Here is a 23,865-nt window from a genome sequence, read left to right on the forward strand (position 1 = left end):
CAGGGTACTAAATGAGAAAAACATGCAGCCAAGAATATTATATCCAGCAAGGCTGTCATTCAGAATGGACGGAAAGACAAAGATCTTCGAGGACCAGCAAAAACTGAAAGAATATGTGACCACCAAGCCAGCCCTGCAAGAAATATTAAGGGGGATTCTATAAAAGAAAAAAGAACTCAAGAGCAATATAGATGAGAAATTAACAGAGGCAATCTATAGAAACAGGGACTTTACAGGCAATATGTAAATTTATATCTTTCAATAGTTACCCTCAATGTGAATGACCTAAATGTATCCATGAAATGACACAGGGTTGCAGATTGGATAAAAAGACAGGACACATCCATATGCTGTCTACAAGAGACTCGTTTTGAACCTAAAGGCACCTTCAAATTGAAAGTGAGGGGATGGAGAACAATTTATCGTATCAACAGACCTCAAAAGAAAGCTGGGGTAGAAATTCTCATATCAGACAAAATAGATTTTAAACCAAAGACTATAGTAAGAGATGTAGACAGACACTATCATACTTAAAGGGTTGATCCAACAAGAAGATCTAACAATTGTAATTATCTATGCCCCCAAAATGGGAGCAGCCAACTACATAAGCCAACTGTTAACCAAAATAAAGAATCATATTGATAATAATACATTAATAGTGGGAGACCTCAACCCTCCACTCTCAGCAATGGACAGATCATCTAAGCAGAAGATCAACAAAGAAACAAGAGCTTTGAAAGACACATTGGACCAGATGGACTTCGGAGATATATACAGAACATTCCACCCTAAAACAACAGAATACTCATTCTTCTCAAATGCGCATGGAACTTCCTCCAGAATAGACCACATCTTGGGTCACAAATCAGGTCTCAACGAATACCAAAAGATTGAGATTATTCCCTACATGTTATCAGACTACAATGCTTTGAAACTGAAACTCAATCACAAGAAATAATTGGCAGAAATTCAAACATTTGGAAACTAAAGACCACTCTGCTCAAGAATGTTTAGGTCAACCAGGAAATTAAAGAAGAACTTAAACAATTAGTGGAAACCAATAAGAATGAAAGCACATCGGTCCAAAACATATGGGATACTGCAAAGGTGTTCCTAAGGGGGAAATACATAGCCATCCAAGCCTCTTTCAATAAAGTAGAAAAATTCCAAATGCACAAGCTAACCTTACACCTAAATAAGCTGGAGAAAGAACAGCAAATAAAACCAAAACCAAGCAGAGGAAGAGAAATAATAAAAATTTGAGCAGAGATCAATGAAATAGAAACCAGAAAATCAGTAGACCAGATCAACGAAACTAGAAGCTGGTTCTTTGAAAGAATTAATAAGATTGATAAACCTCTGGCCAGACTTACCCAAAAGAAAAGAGAAAGGACCCAAATTAATAAAATAATGAATGAAAGGGGAGAGATCATGACTAACACCAAGGAAATAGAAACTATTATTAGAAATTATTACCAGGAACCATATGCCAACAAATTAAGCAACCTGGAAGAAATGGATGCCTTCCTGGAAACTTATAAATTACCAAGACTGAAACAGGAAGAAATAGACAATCTGAGTAGACCAATAACTAGTAACAAAATTGAAGCAGTAATCAAAAACCTCCCAAAAAACAAGAGTCCAGGGCCAGATGGCTTCCCAGGGGAATTCTACCAAACATTTAAGGAAGAAATAATACCTATTCTACTGAAGCTATTTCAAAAAATAGAAACAGAAGGAAAATTTCCAAATTCATTCTATGAGGCCAGTATTATTACCCTGATCCCAGAACCAGGCAAAGACCCCATCAAAAAGGAGAATTACAGACCAATGTCCCTGATGAACATGGATGCCAAAATACTCAACAAGAGCCTAGCGAATAGGATCCAATAGTACATTAAAAGGATTATCCATCATGACCAGGTAGGATTTATTCCTGGCATGCAAGAGTGGTTCAATATTCGAAAATCAGTCAATGTGATAGAGCACATTAAAAGAACCATAGGATCCTCTCAGTTGATGCAGAAAAAGCATTTGACAAAATACAGCATCTTTCCTGTATAAAACTCTTCAGAGTGTAGGGATAGAGGGACATTCCTCAATATCATAACAACCATCTATGGAAAGCCAGTTATGTCACTTGCTCCTGAAAGTAATTGTCTTATGAAGCAGAGATCCTATAGTGACCAGGGACTGGTGCTTCAGTGATTGTCTCCATTGTATGCTGTGTGCAGTCAGCTATTGTGTTCTGGCTGCTCCATCTTTCAAGCTAGTTGTCTACAGAGGCTCTCCTTGCCTGTATTGGGCAGTGTTTAGTCCCTGGCCTGAATGTGGCAAGTTTTAGCTAAGTGTGCCCTGGTCTGTTTGTGAAATGAAACCTGTCACCATCTGCACCAGAACTGAAGCCCTGCAAAACACTCTGGGTGGAAGATGTGTTATGTTTAGTGGTTTGTGCTGGTCTGGGTGAGGGGCCTGATGCACTCTGACTGAGGTAAGCTTGACTGAAAAGGACAGTTCCAAGTGAGTGCATGGGTGAGGGGCTTAGTGTAAGCAAGTTTGGCAGCCAGTGTTGGCACGTGTTGTTTCCTGCAGGTAGCTCAATGTTTATACTGAGGGGTGGGAAAGGGAAATGATGCCATCCAGCTCCTTTCTTCCCAGGGAGGCATTCTGTGAATACTGCCTCTCAGGGATGCACTCCTAAAAGAGCCAATACTCTCCCCACTATGTGCCCAAGGCACTCTTCAGATTGCTGTTTACATGCTATCTTTCCCCAGCTTGTTTACCTGCCTTCTCTCCAGGAGCAGCACAGTGCCCCCTGGGCTATATCTCAGCCAAGTCCACTGACCTTTAAAACTAGTCTTTGGGGTAACTGCCTGACTTTTGATCTCGGGTTTGTGAGTTCAAGCCCCATGTTGGGTATAGAGCTTACTTAAAAAAAAAAAAAATAATAAAGAAAAATTTTAAAAAATAACCAATAGGGCACCTGGGTGGCTCAGTCGTTAAGCGTCTGCCCTCGGCCCAGGTCATGATCCCAGCATCCTGGGATCGAGCCCCGCATCAGGCTCCTTGCTCCGCAGGAAGCCTGCTTCTCTCTCTCCCGCTCCCCCTGCTTCTCTCTCTCCCGCTCCCCCTGCTTGTGATTCCTCTCTCGCTGTGTCTCTCCCTGTCAAATAAATAAATAAAATCTTTAAAAAAAAATAAATAAAAATAAATAAAAATAAAAAAATAAAAAATAACCAATAAATATAGTTTAAATAAATATAAAATAAAATGATAAAATGAAATAAAATGAAATAAAATAAAATAAAATAAAATAATAAAATAAGCTCCAGATGTTAATCCCCACTGATTACATGAGCTCACAAAATTCAGCCCCTCTCATTTTCCAAACCAGTGGCTCTGGGGAAATGTTCTTGTCCATTCCCCTGTGTGCTCTTCTCTCTCTTTTGCCTTTCTCTGCAAGCACGGATCCCTCCTTCTATAGCAGCCTTGATCCGTTTATTTCCTAAACCATGTCTCTGCACTTCCTACCCTCTTCGGTGTGACTTCTTCTCTCCTTTTATTTGTGGAGTTTGTTCTGTCAGTCTCCAGGTCATTTTCTAGGGTATTTAGGATGATTTGATAGTGATCTAGTTGAGATTGTGGGACAAGGCAATCCTAGGCTCCTCCTACTCTGCCACCACCTTCATGCTTCCCCCCAAATTTTAAATGCGTTGTTGTATTTGTTTTGTTAATATTTTGTTAAGGACTTTGGTTAATATTTTGTTAAGGACTTTTGTTAAGGTACTCTCATCTATATTCATGAGAGATATTGGCCTGTATTTCTTTTTTTTTTTTTTCTGGTGTCTTTATCTGGTTTTGGTATAAGGGTGATACTGGCCTCATAGAATAAATTTGGAAAATTTTCTTCCTATTCTATTTTTTGGAACATTTTGAGAAGAATAGGAGTTACCTTGTCTTTAAATGTTTGGTAGAATTTGCCTGTATAGCTGTCTGGGCCTGGACTTTTGATTACTAATACAATTTCATTGCTGGTAATCAGTCTGTTATTTTCTATTTGTTCCTGCTTCAGTTTTGGTAGGTTATATATTTCTCAGAATGTATCCGTTTATTCCAGGTTGTCCAATTTTTTGGCATATGGATTTTCTTAATATTCTGATGCAATTGTTTGTATTTCTGTGGTGTTGGTTATTTCTCTTATTTAATTAGTGATTTTATTTGGGTCCTCTCTCTCTCTTGTCTCTCTGTCTCTCTCTTCATGGCTAGAGATTTATCTTTTTTTTTTTTTACCTTTTCGATATTCTGCTCCTGGTTTCCTGGATCATTTGTTTGTTTGTTTTGTTTATTGTTTTGTTTTGTTTATATACCATTTATTTCTCCTCAAGTCTTTATTTCCTTCCTTTTGCTGGGTTTGGGTTTTATTTGTTGTACTTTCTCCAGCTCCTTTATGTGTAAGATTAGGTTGTTTCTTTGAGATTTTTTTTGCTTCTTGAGGTAGGCCTCTATTGCTATAAACTTCCTTTTCAGAACTGCTTTTGCTACATCCCAAAGATTTTGGACTGCTGTGTCTTCATTTGCATTTGTTTCCATGTAATTTTTTATTTCTTCTTTGATTTCTTGGATGACCCATTCATTGTTTAGTAGCATGTTATTTAACCTCCATGTAATTGTCTTTTTTCCAGATTTTTTCTTTTGATTAATTTCTAGTTTCATAGCTTTATGGTCAGAAAAGAAACTTGGTATGACTTCATATTTTTTTAATTTGTTGAGACATGTTTTGTGGCCTAATATGTGATCTATTCTGGAGAATGTCCCTGTGCATTTGAAAAAAAAATGTATTCTGATATTTTGGGATAGAATGTTTGAATATATCTGCTAAATCTACCTGGTCCAGTGTGTCATTCAAGGCCATTATTTCCTTGTTGATTTCTGTTTGGATACTCTATCTGTTGAGGTAATTAGGCTGTTAAAGTCCCCTACTATTATTGTATTAATGTCAATTATATCTTTTATGTTTGTTATTAACTGTATTATGTACTTAGATGTTCCCATGTTGGGCGCATAAATATTTATAATCGTTATATCCTGTTGTTGTATTGTCCCCTTTATTATTGTTTAGTGTCCTTCTTTGTGTCTTGTTACAGTCTTTGTTTAAAAGTCTAGTTTGTCCAATATAAGTATTGCAGCCCTGGCTTTCTTTTACCATCTTTTTGTATCATAAAGTTTTCTCTATCTCCTTACTTTCAATCTGCAGGTGTCTTTAGGTATGACATGAGCCTTCTGCCGGCAGCATATAGATGGGTCTTTTGTTTTGTTTTGTTTTGTTGTTTTGTTTTATCCACTCTCTCACCCTATGACTTTGGAGTATTTAGCCTATTTACATTCAAAGTAATTATCTCTACTTTATTGGAATTAACTTTACAATACAATAATTAGCTTTGAGTGTTGAACTGTTTGCATATGTGTGTATGTTATGGACATGCAGGCATGTTTATTCATGTGTGTGGATGCATGTTATTTTTGCTTTATAGCTACCATAGTTAAATGGTATTGGTAAGGGACTCAATGAAGTAACTGGATTACAAATGCAGTGTGCACTTGTCTCAGGCTCTGCTACAGAACAGATGGTTGTTGAGATCAAGTGAGGTAAATTCTATCCAACTGGACCAGGAAACTGATTGTAAGGATTAATGGTGGCCAGGCGATGATGTGATAGGGGTCAGGGTGGGCAGTTATCATTTGGGGTACTTAAAGTCAAAAATAAAAAGTTCCAGGCAAGCAGTTAGGCAGGTGGACTCTGAAGTTGGAGTAAAAGAGCACTTCAAGCAGAATCTAACTATGATCTAGGAAGCTCCCCTGAAGTTGCTTTAACACATTCAATGGTCCCTGGAGGCCTCTTATGCTCAACATCCTAGACTTTTAAGGCTGTCTAGAAAGACAGAAGTTCAGTTAGGATTGCTGATTCAAACCCTTGTCCCATGAATAGATTCTCCCTTAGTCTGTATAAACACATATCCATAATCTAAAGAGCTGTTGATCTCCATGAAAGACAAAAATAGCTTTTTTTTTTCCCTGCCCTGAGCTAGGCTATTCAGAGATGTCAAAGACTGAAATGTTTGACAAGATGAGGAGGGGGAAATTTTTACTCTCCATAAATAGATGACACATTTTTCAAAGCATCAAAAAAAAAAAAAAAAAAAAGAGCTGGATATTTCCATAATTAAGAGGGAATAAATGAGAGACTAGAAAGGAACATGGAAATATATTGTGGTTACAAAGATGGTTTCTATTTTAAGAAAGTAAGACTTAAGGTAATTTGCTGATAATTCACAGTTGGAAATTGTGAAAGGAAATTGAAGATGATTGAAAAGGTTTGGGACAATTATTCAATGTCTAAGATAGAAAGTTAATGAGAGGAGAATAAAAAAATAAAACAACTTCTGTACAATACTTAGAGCCACATTGGAAGCATAATACTGTGAATGTGTAGTAAGTTTAATCTTCTGCACAATTTTGTAGTTTTCCCCCCCAAAACAGTGTTCAATGGCCTGTGGAGAATACAATCTGTAAGGGGACTATAGTTGGAAATTGGCACTATAAACAGATTGAGAAGCCAAGAATGAAAAGCCAATGATGGCAATGATGAGATGGGGAGATAAAAGTAACCAGGAACAAATTTCATAAAGTGGGTAAAATGGAGAAGGACTGAGCAACGAGGGGATCTAATGAGGGGAAAGCTCAAGTTAACCAGATAGAATAACACAAGGCAGATCATGAAGTCATAATCATAAAAAAGGAAGACAATGTTCAATATGATGGAGTCTTCATAATCATATGAAAAGAAGATCCAGGGAATGCATATCTGTACATATAAGGGCTACAGGAGCAATAAAAACAGCAAAAAGAATCTACACAAACAAAAACATGTAAGACAAAGCAGATATTTATTTGTGGTGATGGCTACATTGACAGTTGTAACACCGAATGTCAGGTGCCAGCAGAAGTCTTGAATAAGGATGGGAAGGAACATCCAAAAAGATCAAAGGACAGGTGTCCTTCAAATTATCTATGACTTTCTACCACTAACCAAATTTTCTGTCACTACCCAATGAGTTAAATAAATCTATTCCAAAGCAAAATAAGAAGCTCTTAAGACACAAGAAAAGTCCTCACACTGTATCTGTAAGACCATGTCCCTGAAGGATATCTATGGAACATATGCAGAAGGAAGATAAATGTGTTTCCTTGTAGGTGATAATGCTAAATTAGAGTTCTTAGTGTGACTTAATTTTCTCATAGCCTTATTAACATTAAACTGAATGTTTGATAAGGAAAACTGGTTAGTATAGAAGAAATGGCATTCACAATTGCTGTAGGTCTACCCTCATGAATTTACTAAATCATAATACTCCCAAAAGTAATGTATGAAAATAATTCTTCACTAAAGACAAGATGTGAATACATCTCTTCAGAAACATGCCCTTCAAATTAGTTTCATTTAGACATAACCTTTTAAAAATATCTCAAAATTTTTGAGAGTTTGAGAAATTCCATATTCAAACTCCTAAATTATACATTTAGGAGAATTTTTGATGAAAGAACTTCCAAAGATTTCTGCATTATTGAATAGGATAAGGGATGAATAAGTACCTTGGATACACCAGTAAAATGGGCACTTTAACATATGTTCACTCAAATATTCTCATTGCTTCCCTCTTTAGCTTTGGAGCAAATGATCACATGAATGACAGGAATCTGGATGAAGATAGGCCAATGACAGAAAATCGCCTTTCCTTCCTTTGCTACTATAGCTACTCTTTCTGACACCCACTAGCTTAGTTTGAAAGAAACCACTTTATAAATTCACCTCAGGCAAATAAAAAGAAATAAAAATATACACCTTTGAGAACTTCAGTCAGTTCTGTTTCTGCCATCTTCAGTTTAGCACTTTGGTGAACATATTCTTTAATAAACATAGCCATATTTGCAAACCCTGAGGGCAATTCAGATGCAGGCTTAGCCAAAGGGTGAGGGATTTAGAAGAAAAATGTCTCCATGGAAATTTTCAGGTTAGAGATAAGGGAACAAGCTTGTGTTTAAACAAGATTTTTAAAAATATTTACCAGGTTTAAAAAATTGTACTTCTCTCTTTTAGTTGAATATAAACATTACTTACACAATTTATTCAATCACAGGTGGTTTTGTGTTGAAATATGTTTTCCCCTTAACTAGCTACTAGCCAGCTGAATACCAACTGGTTAAAGAATGAATGAACCATGGAGTGTGACATTTGCTTTTGTTCTGCTCTTTTAATATCATTAGCTTCTCTGTGAAATATAATCTTTTAGGAGGGAGGTAGAAAAAAGTGTCTATAACTTAAACCTCTGATTTGGAAACTGAAAATAGATCCTGTTTGGGTAGGTCACTGAAGTCATTTAAATTAAATAGATGGGGAAGTCATTGAGAAATTCTAGGTCCTTTGAAGGTTTAGAATCTAAAAGACATTATAGCATTAATTTAGCCTAGATAAGATATTCTTTCATAGCTCAGATAATGTTTTGCCCTACTTTTTTTTTTTTTTGACAAATGTAGGATCCTTATATTTTTCACTTACTTTGAATTAAATTGAACATGAATGCCATATTTTATAATTTATATTTTAAAAACCTAAACAGGTAAGGTTCAGGAATTCAAGAGATAAATTTAACTTTTTATGTAATCATTTACAATAAATCAAAACTTGATGAATATTCAGACACTTAATATATTTAAGGTTTAAAGCTTCTTGAATTTGGTATCCAAAATAATTTTCAAACATATACATAAATGCAATGAGCCCAAAATAAAAGGCATCAAAGGACAGATCTAATCTCCATGGTAACTATATTATATCAAACAAGGTATACAATGTGTATAGGCTCATGAAAACTGCTTGATGACAGGTCTGGAGCATCATCATATTTGACAGAAGTAAATTTTTTATTCTTCCAGAAACATATTATGACATTAAATATATTCAATGTAACTACTAAGATAGAATAAGACAAGTATTTTGAGATAAATATTTGTTTTATGTTTTAAAGTTTATCTTTTTTTCTTTTTTAAAAGAGGTATTCTGAAATGATTGCCTGGGTTCAAACCATGGGTCTTCTACTTGTGAGCTCTGTAAACCTAGGCAAGTCACTTAAGCTCTGTACTATGTTTTTGTTTGCTTGGTTTTGTTTTTTTAACTGTAAAAGAACTTACAGAGTCATTGTTAGGACTAAATGTGTACATAAGTATACATATATGTGTGTATATATGTGTATGCATGTACACACAGTGCTTGAAACAGAGTAAGTACATTATTAGTAAATAGTTTTTATTGTACTTACTTCAGTATAGAAAGGTAATGGAAAAAATAACCAAGTGTTCATAGTTGTCCTTTTCTTACTCTGTGCTTTGCCTTGACCAAACTTTAGTCAGGTATCTCTCCTTCCTACAAGCCCCTGACCCCTGCTTGCCCCTAAGCAATAAGCAAGCACAATAAAGTGGAACATGTCTCCTTTTCAGGGTCTCCTGGGAATCATCTGAATACAGTGAGACACTTTTTTTTGGAAGACCCCACTGTTCATTTATCTTGCGTGTCCAGTTTCTTCTTAAAATATTCTGCTTAGGTCTGCTTGCCCTTAACAACAACAACAAAAAAAAATCCATTTTTCTGTTGGATTTTATGAAATCTTGTAGATTTCTGAGATCAGATTCTTCTACCTATTCTGAATAAAGTGTCTCCCTAAGTCCAGATTTGCTTTCATTTGACAAAAAGAAATATCTTTCAATGAAAATCACACTTTCCATTGCTCCTTATATTGTGATTATATTGTTTTAATATCTACTATTGAAATGTTTTATGTTAAAATTTAATCCCCCTGTTGTCTTGTAAACAGGAAAATGAGTTCACCCCAGAATTCTGTATGCAGAGTTCTAATTTTTTTTAAAAAACAAGACATTTTCCTATTTGTAGGATATCTACACTAGATAAAACTTACCAATATTTCTGTTCTTCAAAATTTCAACTTTTAAATAACTAAATAGGTCAATTTCTAAAGTCGACAATGTTAGAATACTTAAAATCTGTAGAACTTCTCTCTCTCTCTCTTTCTCTCTTATTCACTTTATATATATATGGCTAATGACATTTTACTACCCTTGCTTCCCTCCTTTTAATTTGAGAACTCTTCTGTGATCTTTTGCCTCCTGGGAGGAGCTGACTCTCAAAAAGAAATCACTCAAAAGCCACAGTGATAATTAGTTTAGACGGGCATTTGAAAACTGTCAGATATGTATATTCACTGAAAATTCTCTAGTGCTGTTATTTTAATTTATCTCTCAAACATTAGTAAAATTTATTTTGACATTCTAGACAGGATTTATTTTCAGGTAATTCTCACACTTGATAAAGACATCCAAGGCTAACGTCATTTCTGACAGAGCCTAGAGCACCCTTTGGCAAGTTCCTTTTCAAACATAAAATTTGGTCCCTTAAACTAGACTAGGATAAATTCATCTTAAATATTATACTCCCATTTAACCTAGCATAAAGTTATGGTAACATTTTGGTTATGATATGGACAGCTTTTAAAACTTGCTGAATTTAATTTCCAAAATATCTTCCATCAGATGCTCAAGGGAGGGGCACCTGGGTGGCTCAGTCTGTTAAATGTCTACCTTCAGCTCAGGTCATGTTTCCGGGGTCCTGCAATGAAGCCCTACATTGGGCTTTTCTTCACCTACTTCACCTTCTCCTCTCTGCTTAGGCTCTCTCTCTCTCTCTGTCTCTCTCAAATGAATAACTAAAATCTTAAAAAAATAAAAAAAAGAAGTTCAAGGAAAACCCATTTCTTTGAACCCCAAAACATGGTGAGGAAACCATTGCATAAATTCTAGGAAAGAAATGTCAGTGAACAGCTGAAAAATTTTATTTTAGTGGTGGTGTAACTTAACTAATGAGGTAATTAAAATTTCACAGTATGCATGAGTTTATTTTTTTAATAATAGAAAATAATTTTGTATTCATTATATATATGAGCAGAACCTAAAATTTCCACCTTGAAATGTGATATCCTAAAACTCTGAACATCAATTTGTTGTTTAACCATGTTTAATTTAGTTATGGTACTTTCCTTGTGGTCCTATCAGACATCATCATGCTTCATATTCACTAACTTTTTTTTTTTTTTTTTAAAGATTTTATTTATTTGACAGAGAGAGACACAGCAAGAGAGGGAACACAAGCAGGGGGAGTGGGAGAGGGAGAAGCAGGCTTCCTGCCGAGCAGGGAGCCCGATGCGGGGCTCGATCCCAGGACCCTGGGATCATGACTGAGCCCAAGGCAGACGCTTAATGACTGAGCCACCCAGGCACCCCATATTCACTAACTTTTGCTGTGAAAGCCAAATTGTGAATTGACACCAAAATTGTCCCTTTTATTGATAAAATTAGTCATAAAATTACTGTATTAACAGAATATTCACAAAGTGATGCTTTCAGCAGTATGTTGTTTTGGCACAGTGGGAAAAGAAAAGTGTTGGTGAAAAATAAAATAAATAATAAAATGAAATAAAACAAAATAAAAAGACTTGAAAATTGCATCCAAGAGTGTGTAGGTGATACAAAATGTGGAGACAGCTTGGCTTGAAACTCTTTTAAGGCAGAATCACAGCATATGTCATCTTAAATACTTACAGTTTTAAGGCCATGGAGTAAATACTGTGGCTTCAGAAATTTAAGAAAAAAAATAGTACAATATATTTTGAAATCAATTTTCTTTGAAATTTACAATCTTACCTTTTCTGCTTTTTTCCCCTCAAATTTCCACTGATTTAGGATAAAATGGAGGCAAAGGAAGCAAAGGAAAACAAAACAAAACAAAAACAAAAACAAAAATCAGCTTTAATTTGTTATTGCAAATACATTTTTTAATGTCAATATTCTGAGTCCAATAGTAAATAATTTTGTTCTACTGAAACTATTTTCAACTGCTGCATTCTTCATTGGTTTTGTAAAGGGATATAATAGCATCATAAATCTCATGTACCAATATGAAGAGCCATATCAAAAATCTTGGATCAACATAAAAATTTCAGTTATATGCTTAGCCCACATAGGCTTTGGCCAAGAAAAGGCATCCTTCCAATTAGATATTCTTTTATTTATATTGCTTATTTTTCATCAATTTTTAATGATCAAAACAAAACAAAACAAAAACAACAAACTTTATCCATATCTAAGAATATAACATTAAAATACTATTCTCTACTTTGCAACATCACAATAGATCTTTTTTATGTTTGCTCCATTAAAATTTACTTGCAGTAACACAACAGATTTTGGTTAGATGTTTATCATTCATCAATCACTGAGCAATCCAAAAGCATTAAAATTCTTAGGGAGCCAAGTGAAGATATGAAAATGTTAATTATATCTATCTTTGTAAATTAGTGAATTATTGAAAAGTTAATGACTTAATCAATATTTTTTTTTAAAGATTTTATTTATTTATTTGACAGAAAGAGACACAGCGAGAGAAGGAACACAAGCAAGGGGAGTGGGAGAGGGAGAAGCAGGCTTCCCGCAGAGCAGGGAGCCCGATGCGGGGCTCGATCCCAGGACCCTGGGATCATGACCTGAGCCGAAGGCAGACACTTAACGACTGAGCCACCCAGGTGCCCCAACTTAATCAATATTTTGAGGTGAGCTCCTCCTCACCACTGCAATGAAAAAAGACAACTTCAGAATGTGCTTATTTCCCTAAATTTTATATTTTAATTAAAAACATTGCCTGTGTTGTGCTACTTTTGCCTTTATTTGAGAATTTCTATTGAGAAAAGCTTAAAATAGATCAATTGGGGAATATTAAAAAGGTTAGTCTTTGCATTAATCAACACTGTTGTGGGAAACAAAGGCAGAAGAAAAATTATCAAATTTCCTTGCTATGAACAGCCCACTGACAAGTCCTTGAAACAGGCAGAGTGACATTCATCTAAGGACTCAACTGCCTAGATGTTAATACTTTGTTAAAGGCAAAAAGCAATCCTAGCCTGAACCCCCCCCCCCCAAGCCCCCAGAATCCTGTAAGTCTTCTTTAACATATAAAAATTCCTTTGGAAACTTCCTTTATCTCTAAACCCCCCAAGATACATGTTGGTAATCATCCCCCAAGCATGTGGCCCACCGATATACATCTGAAGGGTCTCATGACTAAGGTTTTTTTTTTTTTTTAAAGATTTTATTCATTTATTTGACAGACACACAGTGAGAGAGGGAACACAAGCAGGAGGAGTGGGAGAGGGAGAAGCAGACTTCCCACGGAGCAGGGAGCCCAATGCGGGGCTCGATCCCAGGACCCCGGGATCATGACCTGAGCCGAAAGCAGATGCTTAATGACTGAGCCACCCAGGCGCCCCTCATGACTAAGGTTTTATTAGACAGTAATAAATGACCTTTTCCCAACAATAGCTAGTCCCCTCAGGGTCCTGGAAACCTTACTTCCAAAATTCCTTAGAGACTTACCCTATCCCTAACACCCTTCCAACTTGACAGTATATAATGGGCCACTCCTCATGACCCCAGTGCAGCTCTTTCTGCCCACGGGTCCTGTCCCCATGCTTTAATAAAATCACCTTTTTAAAGCACCAAAGATGTCTCAAAAATTTTTTCTTAGAAGCCTAATGTCTTTCCTACATCACATAGTACCAAATAAGCTTTTGCTAAATGTTTTAAAATTGAATTAGTAATCTGGGACTGGAACCTATTCAAAATCAGACAGTCTTTCCATTGTACCACATTTACTTATAATCATCCCAGTCCCCCAGAAGTTTACATATTATATAAAATGCATTGATTTGTGGTCAATAATCTTTCAATGTATTTTGGTTTGAGAAATTATAAAATAAAACAACCCATTTTATATTCCAGTGCACTTTTTTTCCTGAAATTGAAGTGGGAGAGTGAGGTTTTTGTTTCACAGAGTCGAAGAATGAATCTCCCAGAAAAAGGAGAGCAATGAAAGCCATAGAGTTTTATTAAGCAAGGATACAGAAAAAGCTCTCAGGAGTGAGAGTGTTGTAATTTTGAATGTAGGTGAAGTTTGGTGGGGTGAGGTCCGGGGCCAACAGCCAAGAAAGAATGATTGCCAACTCGTATTAAGGAAATTTAATAATTTCTCTTCTGCCTTTGTTTCCCACATCACTATGACCTCTCTAAATCTCAGGTTATTATCCTGTAAAATGGAGATAGCAATAACAATTCATATCCCTTCTACCTTTAGATATTATTTTGAAAGTCAAACAAAATCCTTTCTCCTGATTCTCCTTTTGTTCTTTCTTCTCATCTCCCAACTATTTTTGACATTTGCTATTTGTAAGAGTCTTATAAATCAAACACTCTCTTAGGTATTTAACATATATTTTCTGAATTAATCCTTGAAATAGTTCATCATTCTAAATACAATTATTCTAATTTTACATGTATGGAAGTTGAGTTACAAAGATTTATACTATGTGCCAAAATTACATAGACTATAAATCAGAAAGTAAATATTATTTTCACCAGGGATTGTTGTATATCTTAGATATGCAGAAAACATAAATATATTGAGCTAATGAGTATGTGCCTCAATATCTAGCAATAAATAAATAAGGTAATGAATAATGTTTCAAACATGACTAATTCTGAATATGAGTAAAGGACAGGCAGGGCTAGGTAGGGAGAGATAGATAGGGGGCTTTGTGGTAAGGCTTACAGAAATCCCAAAAATGTGGAGGTATGGGGAAACCAGAGATAAAGGAACAAACAGGACCACCCTAACATAGGCATGTGGGGTGAGTTTTTTATGGTAATCACCTGTGACCAACAAAGAGTAACCAGACCCTAAAAAGGAAGTAAGCCATTGAAGGTGTTACCACTAGTCCTTGCTCAATGGTGTTATCAATAGAGATGTTAAAAGGATTTAAGTTCCCTGGTTAGCTTTCTATAAAAGACCAACGCTAAAGGCCTTCAGTAGCAACACTGTCAGGACCCCTCTCACTCCTGAGAGCTTTTTCTGTATCCTTGCTTAATAAACCTCTGTTGCTTTACTCACTCTCCTTTGTCCCAGAGATACATTCTTTGACTCTGTGAGACAAGAACCTAGCTCTCCCACATCAAATAGATAAATATTATATATCCACTATAGTACTCATTTCCTAATGATTATCTCTGCTAAAGAAAAAGCGTCCAGATATATTTTTACAAAATAGCCATTTGCATCAATTTTACTATTAGGCAATTACATTTATATTTAACAACTAGATCTCTCTAAGTTAATGTTCTCCCCAAAATTTTCAATATCATTTATATTAACTATTAGAATATTCATTGTTTTTACATATGCAAGTAACATGGCCAGCTCCAGAATCTGGAGCCTTTAGTATTAGTTTATCTTTAATAATGTAGGCAAACCACTAAATTTAAATTGAGCAATTTTCCAATTCAATCACTTTAGTTCTTTGTCCAGTTTTCATCTGGTTAATTCAGATGCACTGTATGTAATGAAAGCATTTTATGTGTGGAGAAAAGACCAAGGATTAATAATCTAGCACCCCTTCAGGGTAAGAAGGAGTACCCAGTATGACAATACTGGGAAAATACAGCCTAGAATAAATCTTTGTTTCCTACACCATTTCTAACTTATACATTCATTCATTCACCAGGCAAGTTACTAAGGATAAACTGATTGCCAAGATAGAAATAGTTATCTTGGCACCTGGGTGGCTCAGTTGGTTAAGTGTCTGCCTTTGGTTCATGTCATGATCCCAGGGTCCTGGGATAGAGCCCTGCACCAGGCTCCCTGCTCAGCGGGAAGCCTGCTTCTCCTTCCTCCACTCCCCCTGCTTGTGGTCTCTCTCTATCAAATAAATAAATAAAATCTTTGAAAAAAAAGAAATAGGAAGAGAAAAAAAAGATGGCAAAAGAGTAGGGGACCCTATTCCAACTGGTCCCTGGAATTGAGCTGAATATCTACCAGACCACTCAGAGCACACACGAAGTCAGCCTGAGATGTAAGAAGATCTGGATCTCTAACAGAAGATCGCAGGTGGTTGTTTTGAGGTACAAAGCAAGGAGCCGTGATTCAGCAGGCAGATATCAGAGGATAAATGGCAGCAGGAGGGAGCCTGGCCATGGGGATCCTACACTGCCAGTGAGTGACAGCCTGGCGTGCTGGGGATGGGGCACACTCTGACCAGTAGCAACAGGGAAAGGACTTTAGGGCAGCCCACAGGATGGAAACCCAGAATGGTGGGGTCATGCGAACAAACTGGGAGGAGCTGGTGGTTTTAGAAGCACAAAGGGCAGAGATGTGCCCCGACCTGGAAGCAAGACTGGGAGTGCTGCGGAGGAACACACAACCCAGGATGCTGCAGTTTATAGCAGCACAGACAGAAACAGAAATAGTGTGGCTTGGAGAGCTCACTGAAGAACAGACTGTGATCTCTCTGCTCCGAGGCAGAGGGTTGGAAAAAGTCTCTTCTGCTCTGACTCTCAAAAGAGATGCGGAAAGGCACCAGGGAAAGCCGCCAGAGAACAAAAGCCCCCAAAAATTGGTTCCAACTGAGCCCCCCCCCCACAGGGGATCAGGCAACTCTGCCCAGACAGGGATGCCTGAGTAATAGCATGGCAAGCCCCTCCCCCAGAAGACAGGGTGGGAAAACAAGAGGCCAGCATCCCTAAGGAACCTAGAAAACAGGTGCATCTTGCTTGGGTTCTGGCCAGTAATTTGGACTCTATACATTGCCTCAAACACCCATCAACAGAATGACTAGGAGGAGGAACACCCAAAATAGAAAAGACTCAGAGATTATGACCTATGCTGTAGATTTACAAATGGATACAGATATAACCAAGAAGAAATTCAGGCTAGCAATTGTGAAGACAATAGCTAGAATGGAGAAATCAATTAATGGCAACGTATAGTCTCTAAGGGCAGAAATGAAAGCTGAACTGGCAGAACTTAAAAATTGTATCGATGAGATCCATTCTAATCTAGATAATCTAACAGCTAGGGTAAGTGAAGCAGAAGAACGAATAAGTGACCTGGAAGACAATTTAATAGATAAAAAGGGAAAAGAGGAGGCCAGAGAAAAACAACTCAGAATCCATGAAAATAGAATCAGAGAAGTAAGTGAAACCATGAAGCGTTCCAATGTCACAATTATTGGAATCCCGGAGGGGGTGGAGAGAGAGAGAGAGAACTAGAAGATATATTTGAGCAAATCATAGCTGAGAACTTCCCTAATCTGGGGAATGAAACATTCGTGTCCTAGAGGCAGAGAGGACTCCTCCAAAGATCAAGGAAAACAGGCCAATACTCCGGCATGTAATAGTAAAACTCGCAAATCTTAGAACCAAGGAAACCATCTTAAGGGCAGTTAGGGCGAAGAGATTCCTTAGATACAGCAAGAGGAACATGAGAATAACGTCAGACCTATCCACAGAGACCTGGCAAGCCAGAAAGGCCTGGCAAGACATATTCAGACTACTAAACGAGAAGAACATGCAGCCAAGAATACTTTATCGAGCAACGCTTTCATTTAGAATAGATGGAGAGATGCAGAGCTTCCAAGACCGGCAGAAACTGAAAGAATATGTGACCACTAAGCCAGCACTGCAAGAAATATTAAGGGGGGGGATCCTATAACAGGAGAAAAACCCCAAGAGTGATATACAGCAGAAATTTACAGGGACAATCTATAAAAGCAAGGTCTTCACAGGCAACATGATGACAATTAATTCATATCTTTCAATAATCACTCTCAATGTGAATGGCCTAAATGCTCCCATAAAAAGGCACAGGGTTGCAGATTGGATAAAAAGACAGGACCCATCCATATGCTGCCTACAGGAGACTCATTTTGAACCTAAAGATACACCCAGACTGAAAGTGAAGGGATGGAGATCCATCTTCCATGTCAACAGACTTCAAAAGAAAGCTGGGGTAGCAATTCTTTTATCAAACAAATTAGATTTTAAGCTAAAGTCTGTAGTTAGAGACACAGAAGGACACTATATCATTCTTAAAGGGTCTATCCAACAAGAAGATCTAACAATTGTAACTGGGAGCAGCCATCTACATAAGCCAACTGTTAACCAAAATTAAGAGTCATATTGATAACAATCCATTAATTGTAGGAGACCTCAATACTCCACTCTCAGCAATGGACACATCATCTAAGCAGAAAATCAACAAAGAAACAAGAGCTTTGAATGATACACTGGACCAGATGGACCTCATAGATATATACAGAACATTCCACCCTAAAACCACACAATACTCATTCTTCTAGAGCGCACATGGAACTTTCCCCAGAACAGACCACATACAGGGTCACAAATCAGGTCTCAACCGATACTAAAAGATTGAGATTATTCCCTGCATATTCTCAGACCACAATGCTTTAAAAGTGGAACTCAATGACAAGAAAAAATTTGGCAGAATTTCAAACACTTGGAAGCTAAAGACTACTCTGCTCAAGAATGTTTGGGTCAACCAGGAAATCAAAGAAGAACTTAAACAATTCATGGAAATCAATGAGAACGAAAACACATCGGTCCTAAACCCATGGGATACTGCAAAGGCGGTCCTAAGGGGGAAATACATAGCCATCCAAGTCTCACTCAAAAAAATAGAAAAATTCCGAAATTACCAACTAACTCTACACCTTAAAGAAGTAGAGAAAAAGCAACAAATGAGGCCTAAGCCTCGCATTAGAAGAGAAATAATTAAGATTAGAACAGAGATCAATAAATTAGAAATCAGAAACACAGTAGATCAAATAAACAAAACTAGAAGTTGGTTCTTTGAAAGAATTAATAAGATCGATAAACCACGGGCCAGACTTATCCGAAAGAAAAGAGAAAGGGCCCAAATTAATAAAATTATGAATGAAAGGGGAGAGATCATGAATAACACCAAGGAAATAAAAACAATTATAAGAAATTATTATCAACAATCATATGCCAATAAACTGAGCAATCTGGATGAAATAGATGCCTCCCTGGAAACCTATAAGCTGCCAAGAATGAAACAGGAAGAAATTGACAACCTGAATAGGACAATAACCAGTAACGAGATTGAAGCAGTGATTAAAAACCCCCCAGAAAACAAGAGTCCAGGGCCTGAAGGATTCCCTGGGGAGTTCTACCAAACATTCAAAGAAGAAATAATGCCTATTTTACTGAAGCTGTTTCAAAAAATAGAAACAGAAGGAAAATTTCCAAACTCATTCTTTGAGACCAGCATTACCTTAATCCCCAAACCAGGCAAAGACCCCATAAAAAAGGAGAATTTCAGACCGATATCCCTGATGAATATGGATTCAAAAATCCTCAACCAAATCCTAGCTTTTAGGATCCAACAATACATTAAAAGGATCATCCACCATGACCAAGTGGGATTTATCCCTGGGATGCAAGGGTCGTTCAACATTTGCAAATCAATCAATGTGATAGAACACATTAATAAGAGGAGGAAGAAAGCCATATGGTCCTCTCAATTGATGCAGAAAAAGCATTTGACAAAATACATTCTTTCTTGATTAAAACTCTTCAGAGTATAGGGATAGAGGGAACATTCCTCAAGTTCATAAAATCAATCTATGAAAAAACCACAGCAAATATCATCCTCAATGGGGAAAAATTGAGAGACTTTCCCTTGAAATCAGGAACGCGTCAAGGATGCCCACTCTCACCACTATTGTTCAACAAAGTACTTGAAGTCCTAGCAACAGCAATCAGACAACAAAAAGAAATAAAATGTATTCAAATTGGCAAAGAAGTCAAACTCTTTCTTTTCACAGATGACATGATATTTTATGTGGAAAACCCAAAAGACTCCACCCCCAAATTACTAGAACTCATACAGCAATTCAGTAAGGTGGCAGGATACAAAATCAATGCACAGAAATCAGTTGATTTCTTATGCACTAACAATGCAACTGTAGAAAGAGAAATTAGAGAAACGATTCCAATTAGAATAGCACCAAAAACCATAAGATACCTTGGAATAAACCTAACCAAAGAGGTAAAGGATCTATACTCTAGGAACTACAGAACACTCATGAAAGAAATTGAAGAAGACACAAAAAGATGGAAAAATATTCCATGCTCATGGATCGGAAGAATAAACATTGTTAAAATGTCTATGCTACCCAGAGCAATCTATACCTTCAATGCCATCCCGATCAAAATTCCAATGATATTTTTCAAAGTGGTGGAACAAACGATCCTAAAATTTGTATGGAATCAAAAAAGACCCTGAATCGCCAAGGAAATGTTGAAAAAGAAAAACAAAGCTGGGGGCATCACGTTGCCCAATTTCAAGCTATATTACAAAGGAGTGATCACCAAGACAGCATGGCACTGGCACAAAAACAGACATATAGACCAATGGAACAGAATAGAGAGCCCAGACATGGACCCTCAACTCTATGGTCAAATAATCTTTGACAAAGCAGGAAAAAACATGGAATGGAAAAAAGACAGTCTCTTCAATAAATGGTGCTGGGAAAATTGGACAGCCACCTGCAGAAGAATGAAACTCGACCATTCTCTAACACCATTCACAAAGATAAACTCAAAATGGATGAAAGACCTCAAATGTGAAACAGGAATCCATCAAAATCCTAGAGGAGAACATAGGCAGTAACCTCTTTGACATCGGCCACAGCAACTTCTTTCAAGATACATCTCCAAAAGCTAGTGAAACAAAAGCAAAAATGAACTTTTGGGACTTCATCAAGATAAAAACTTCTGCACAGCAAAGGAAACAGTCAACAAAACAAAGAGGCAACCCACAGAATGGGAGAAGATTTTTTGCAAATCACACTACAGATAAAGGGCTGGTATCCAAGATCTACAAAGAACTTCTCAAACTCAACACTCAAAAAACAAATAATCCAGGTAAAACATGGGCAGAAGTTATGAAAAGACACTTCTCTGAAGAAGACATACAAATGGCCAACAGACACATGAAAAAATGTTCAGCATCATTAGCCATCAGGGAAATTCAAATCAAAACCACATTGAGATACCACCTTACACCTGTTAGAATGGCAAAAATTGACAGGGCAAGAAACAACAAGTGTTGGAGAGGTTGTGGAGAAAGGGGAACCCTCTTACACTGTTGGTGTGAATGCAAGTTGGTACAGCCCCTTTGGAAAACTGTGGAGGTGCCTCAAAAATTTAAAAATAGAGCTACCCTATGACCCAGCAATTGCACTCCTGGGTCCCAAAGACACAGATGTAGTGAAAAGAAGGGCCATATGCACCCCAATGTTCATAGCAGCAATGTCCACAATAGCCAAACTGTGGAAAGAGCTGAGATGCCCTTCAACAGATGAATGGATAAAGAAGATGTGGTCCATATATACAATGGACTATTACTCATCCATCAGAAAGGATGAATACCCAACTTTTACATCAACATGGATGGGACTGGAGGAGATTATGCTAAGTGAAATAAGTCAAGCAGAGAAAGTTAATTATCATATGGTTTCACTTATTTGTGGAACATAAGGAATAGCATGGAAGACATTAGGAGAAGGAAGGGAACAATGAAGGAGGGGGAATCAGAGGGAGAGATGAACCATGAGAGACTATGGACTCTGAGAAACAAACACGGTTTTAGAGGGGAGGAGGGAGAGGGGATTGTTTAGCTCAGTGATAGGTATTGTTATACTAAAACAATTGATCATGGATCATCACATCAAAAACTAATGATGTATTGTATGGTGACTAACATAACACAATAAAATTAAAAAAAAAAAAGGATAAAAGAAAAAAAACAAATAGTTATCTTTGCCCTTACAGATTATAGTCTTCATAAAGGACAAGAATATAGATAAATACAATACTTTTGATATCAAAATAGTTTGGCAGCTTTTTCTTTATTAATAGAATTGATGTGGGAAACAAAGGCAGAATGGAGTGTAAATAAAATTAAATGTCCTTATAACCTGCAGTCCATTGACAAATACCTGAAATAGGCAGATTATAAAGTTTCCTCCAAGAAACTCTCAACTGTCTTATTGTTAATGCTTTGGTAGAGAGAAAACCACCTTAGCTTGACAGTAGCAAGGCCTCCAGTATCCTGTGAGTCTTTAACCTAAGAAAGTCCTTTTGGACACCTCCCTTCATCAGTCATTCTTCACAATCCCAGTGCAGCAGCTCTTTCTGCCCACAGGTCCTGTCCCCATGCTTTAACAAAACCACCTTTTTGCACCAAGGACATCTCAAGAATTTCTTCTTGGCCATCAGCTCTGGACCCCAACAATAGCAGCACTGCTGAAACTACATCAGAAAAATCCTTAGGGCCACCTGGGTCGCTCTGCCGTTAGCTCAGGTCTTGATTCCAGGGTCCTGGGATGGAGCACTGCATCAGGTTCTGTGCTCAGCTGGGAGCCTGTTTCTCCCTCTCTTTCTGCCTCTCCCCCCTGCTCCTGCTCGCCCTCTCTCTCTCTCTCTCAAATAAATGAAATCTTTTTAAAAAGGAATGATTCTTATATAATTCTATCTCCCAGAAATTATTAAAATAATTTCTAATCATTTAGTTATACGTGTGGCAGATCTATAGTGAACATTAATTAAAGGCACAATTTAATATTTACCACAGTTCAATTCCAATATCTATGATGCTGCTAGGTTTCTATAACACAGAAATAAAAACACTCCTCCTGAGTGATCCATGAAGTCTTGAATTATCAAATATTTACATTAAAACTGCATAAGATAGGGTCTTAGCTTTATTTTAAAAAGTATTTCATTCCCCAGAGGCTTATTCACCTCAGGAGTCTTCCCAGTATTTAGCTCTTAAAGTACCTGAAATATTTTAAGCATTTACATTTTTTACAACTTTGTGAATCTATCATGTAGATTTTCATTTTTTTTTCAATTTACCACATTGACGTTATTTTCAGCTTCCAATGCAACATAAAACAGCAGATGGTTCCATTTATCTCTGGCTGAGTTTATTCTCAGCAGAGGCCTGTATTCAGGACATTTTTATTTTTATTATTGGTTATTTATTGTTAGTATTTTTAGAAGAATGAGAGAGTTGTAATTCTTTGGGAGCTTTAACTATGGAATTTTATCATTCAACAAATACTCATTGAACATCTACTATGTGACAAGCATACTACTTAAAATTATGGGTTCTGACTCAAAACTCAGCTCCACCATTTATTGTTTGACCTTGGGCAAGTTGCTTAACTATTCTATTAAGTCTGTCTATGTAAAATACTGATTATAAAAATAGCAGGTATATGATAAGGTGTCTGTGAGGGCTAATTGAGTTCATACAGTAAAGCACTAATACACTGTCACATAGTAAGCTGTCAACATATACTATTATTGTTATTATTTTCATTATTTTAACCACACACTGTGTGAAACCATGAGAAAACTATGATAACCAAGAAGAATCTTACTTTCTACTGACAAAATCAGCTACTAAAAATACTTAGAGAGGATGACTTAATTGCTGCTATATAACAAAAGTGCTTTGAGTGGTAGTAAAAGACTGTGAGAGGAAAAACTTTTGCTTTGGGGTCCCTTGTGAATCACTACCTCATGAAAATGAATTATAAGAAACTGTGTAATTCTGATCTAGTTTGCCTGAATCATATAAAGTCCTAGGTTAAAAAAAAAAATAAATCCAAAAATTTAATCAGCTAATGAGTATGGTCCAAAAGTTAAAAGCTATTTTTATTAAGGGCTTTACACATTTATAAATCTCCAGAGCCACATGACTTAATACATGGCCCTTAATGTTAAATCAGTAGTGAAACAGGT

At 36.8% G+C, this 23,865-nt stretch overlaps 1 protein-coding gene across 1 annotated transcript in view; it reads right to left on the minus strand.

The window, feature by feature from the left end:
- PCDH11X (protocadherin 11 X-linked) overlaps nt 1-23,865 on the minus strand; it is a 586,654-nt gene that overhangs the window by 331,255 nt on the left and 231,534 nt on the right. The window contains exon 5 of the mRNA XM_078063863.1: nt 11,827-11,856. Coding sequence (XP_077919989.1) covers nt 11,827-11,856 — 30 coding nt within the window. The remainder of the gene's footprint in view (nt 1-11,826; nt 11,857-23,865) is intronic.

The sequence above is a fragment of the Halichoerus grypus genome, chromosome X (genome assembly GCF_964656455.1).
Source record: "Halichoerus grypus chromosome X, mHalGry1.hap1.1, whole genome shotgun sequence".
Taxonomy (NCBI): Eukaryota; Metazoa; Chordata; class Mammalia; order Carnivora; family Phocidae; genus Halichoerus; species Halichoerus grypus.